Source organism: Helobdella robusta (genome assembly GCF_000326865.2).
Source record: "Helobdella robusta unplaced genomic scaffold HELROscaffold_71, whole genome shotgun sequence".
NCBI classification, from domain to species: Eukaryota; Metazoa; Annelida; class Clitellata; order Rhynchobdellida; family Glossiphoniidae; genus Helobdella; species Helobdella robusta.
The window spans coordinates 340,798-343,913 of NW_008705401.1; the positions used below are offsets into that span (position 1 = coordinate 340,798).

Here is a 3,116-nt window from a genome sequence, read left to right on the forward strand (position 1 = left end):
TTGTAGCAATCTTTTGCGAGGCCAAAATCGCAAATTTTTACGACATTGTCGCCGGCCACTAAAACGTTTCGCGCCGCTAGATCCCTATGTATAAGCTGTTGTTGTTGTTGTTGTTGTTGTGATGATGATGTTGTTGTTGTTGTGATAATGTTGATGACAATGTTGTTGTTGTTGTTGTGACGATGATGTTGTTGATGTTGTTGTGATGATGATGAGGATGTTGTTGTTGCATCAACATCATTACCCCCACTACATCATCATCCTCATCATCATCACCATCGTAACTATCATAACCATAACCTTCTTGGAGGCCAGATACTCCATTCCTCTGGCTATCTGAAATGAAAAACTCAGTAGATCCTTCTTTGTCAACTCAACATTCAAATTATTACTATTGTTGTTGTTGTTGTTGTTGTTGTTGTTGTTGTTGTTGTTGTTATTCCCCCTGGAAGCTTCATCATCGCTCGCCATCGCGGCTACAATATTTCTTTTCGTTGTCAAAACGTCGTCGTCGTCTTCATCGTCGTCGCCAGCGTTCTCTGGATTACTCTCAATGGAAAGTGGCGACTGAAATTCATCAACGTATTTGTTGCTTGGCGACTGTGAGGCACTCGGCCTCAATATTGGATGCTCGTAATTATCTTCCACATTATTATTTTTATTATTTTCATTATTATTATTATTGTTGTTGTTGTTGTTGATGTTTTTGTTGTTTTTGTTGTTGTTGTTGGTTCTGAAGTTCCCGACTGGAGTTTTTTCTTTCGATTCGTTAGTTTCGCTTTCGTTTACGTAAACGCGTTTTGTAATGACGTTGTTGTTGTTGTTGTTATTGTTGTTGTTGTTATTACAACTACTACTACTACCATCTCCAAATGAGGCAATAGTGACGTCATTCTTAGCGGAAACGCCGTAATTTACGCTCGCCATCAGCTTGTCGTTATTGATATCTGTGTTACTATTATTGATGTTATTGTTGTTGTTGTTGTTAGTGTTGTTGTTGTTGGTGTTATCTTCGTGTATATAGTGTTTTTTGTTCTTTATGAGATAATCTCGTAAGCACCCTTTTCCGCAGTATTCAACGATGACGTAGAAGAGACCTGTGATTGGTTGGTTGGCTGATTGGCAGGCTACTTATAATAATGATAATAATAATGATAATAATAATAATAATAATAATAATTAATAATAATAATAATAAACTACCTTTGTTTAGTTGCGTAGTGACGGCTCCAAGGAGGTTGACGATGTTGATGTGCGAGCCAATGTGGATCATTATCTTGAGCTCTGATAGCAAGGAACGAACTTGCTCGTGATTGTAGACGTCTTATTGGTTGGTTGGTTGAATGGTTGGTTGATTGGTTGGATGGTTGATTGGTTGTTTGGTTGGTTGGTTAGTTGGATGGTTGATTGGTTGTTTGGTTGGTTGAATGGTTGGTTAGTTGGATGGTTGATTGGTTGGATGGTTGATTGGTTGTTTGGTTAGTTGGATGGTTGGTTAGTTGGATGGTTGATTGGTTGTTTGGTTGGTTGAATGGTTGGTTAGTTAGATGGTTGATTGGTTGTTTGGTTGGTTGGTTAGTTGGATGGTTGGTTAGTTGGATGGTTGATTGGTTTGTTTGTTGAATTATTGGCTGGCTGATTGATTAGTAATCATAATTTAAGGTGAAAAAATTAAACAACCAATCACCTTTCACCATTTTTACTGCCACCAGCGTGCTCGATTTTGATTGGTTGACGACTCGCTGATTCAAATTTATCTGGCTGGGGATTTTATCGTGATACAGACGACCTTTCATGACCTTCCCGAAAGCTCCCTGACCCAGAACTGATTCTAAAAATAGATTAGTAATTCATTATAATTAAATCCTATGAAATCAATTATAAAAAAAAGAATAAAAAGAAAGTTAAAATATAAAAATCGAAACCAAAAATGAATATCGAAACCTAATTTTAGCGCTTCTTTTGGAATTTCCCAGGCGGAGTCATAGGCCAAGCAGTCAGTCTGTTCGTCCAATGGCAAGTCGGGGTTGTACTTGTCGTTTTGTGACGTATGGAGGTAGATTTCGAAGGGAGTTTTTAACTGGTTGTAATAATGAAAGCGATGATGATGATGATGACGACGACGAAGACGATGATGATGATGATAATGATGACGACGATGATAATGATGAGAAATTAAAATGACGGTTACGAAGGATAATATGGTTAACTGTGTGACTGCACTGTACGATGAATTATGGAATAAAAAAGTTTGCAATTCTGAAATGTATCAGAATTTTGAATTCTACAACTATATATATCAGCGAAACAATTCTGAAAAAGCCACCATCATCATAGATAAGAAACATTTTTTCCACTCCAGTGAAAAAATTCCAAACTCTTACCATTTCTCGCCTCTTTCGGTACTTCATCAAGAAGCAGATGACAAACAAGACGGCAAGCGCCAGGATTAGGAGAATTAAAATGACTATACCGGCCACTTCTGAAGCCGATCGTGAAGTTACGGCGTTAGCTACCTCGGCTGCCATTATGTAGTCTTCGTCAGCAGCGGCTATTCCACCCAAATCTTTGAGGTAAGTTGGTGTAGTGATGTTGTTGCGAAGATGGTGGTGATGTTGTCTGTTGTTGTGTTAGTGATGATGTGAGTGAAAATGATGATGATGATGAAGAAGAAAATGAAGAAGAGATGAAGAAAATGATGAAAAAATATTTTTTATTCAATCACTCGTTTGTTTATTCATTCCTTTATTCATTCTTACTTTCCTTCACCCATTCGTTCCTTCATTCATTCAAGCATTCATTCATTCACCTCTGTGTATCAACTTGACGCCATCAAAAACAGGCGGGCGGCCTGATTTGTAATCTCCCCGGCAGATTACGGTATAAGTGAACGGTTCGTTTATCGCCGGTATACCGATCAGACCGTTTATAACCGTCGAGTTTGCGTCGTCGACTCGACTTACCGACAACGTCGGTATCGATAATGATGACGCATTTGTCGATGTTGATAATGATGATGTTGACAGTGGTGATGGAGTCGTTGTAGTTAGTTCTACACTGCAAGTGAAAATGTTTTCCGTTATTACGACAGTTAATATCTAATTCATTAACTCTCG

The 3,116-nt window shown here is 38.2% G+C and overlaps 1 protein-coding gene across 1 annotated transcript in view; it reads right to left on the minus strand.

The window, feature by feature from the left end:
- The window catches only part of HELRODRAFT_89500 (hypothetical protein), a gene marked incomplete at both ends in the record, with an annotated part of 3,998 nt that extends 1,975 nt beyond the window's left edge, over positions 1 to 2,023 (minus strand). The window contains 5 exons of the mRNA XM_009031223.1: positions 42 to 95; positions 301 to 476; positions 1,204 to 1,323; positions 1,688 to 1,831; positions 1,945 to 2,023. Coding sequence (XP_009029471.1) covers positions 42 to 95; positions 301 to 476; positions 1,204 to 1,323; positions 1,688 to 1,831; positions 1,945 to 2,023 — 573 coding nt within the window. The remainder of the gene's footprint in view (positions 1 to 41; positions 96 to 300; positions 477 to 1,203; positions 1,324 to 1,687; positions 1,832 to 1,944) is intronic.
- Between the last annotated feature and the right edge of the window lie 1,093 nt (positions 2,024 to 3,116).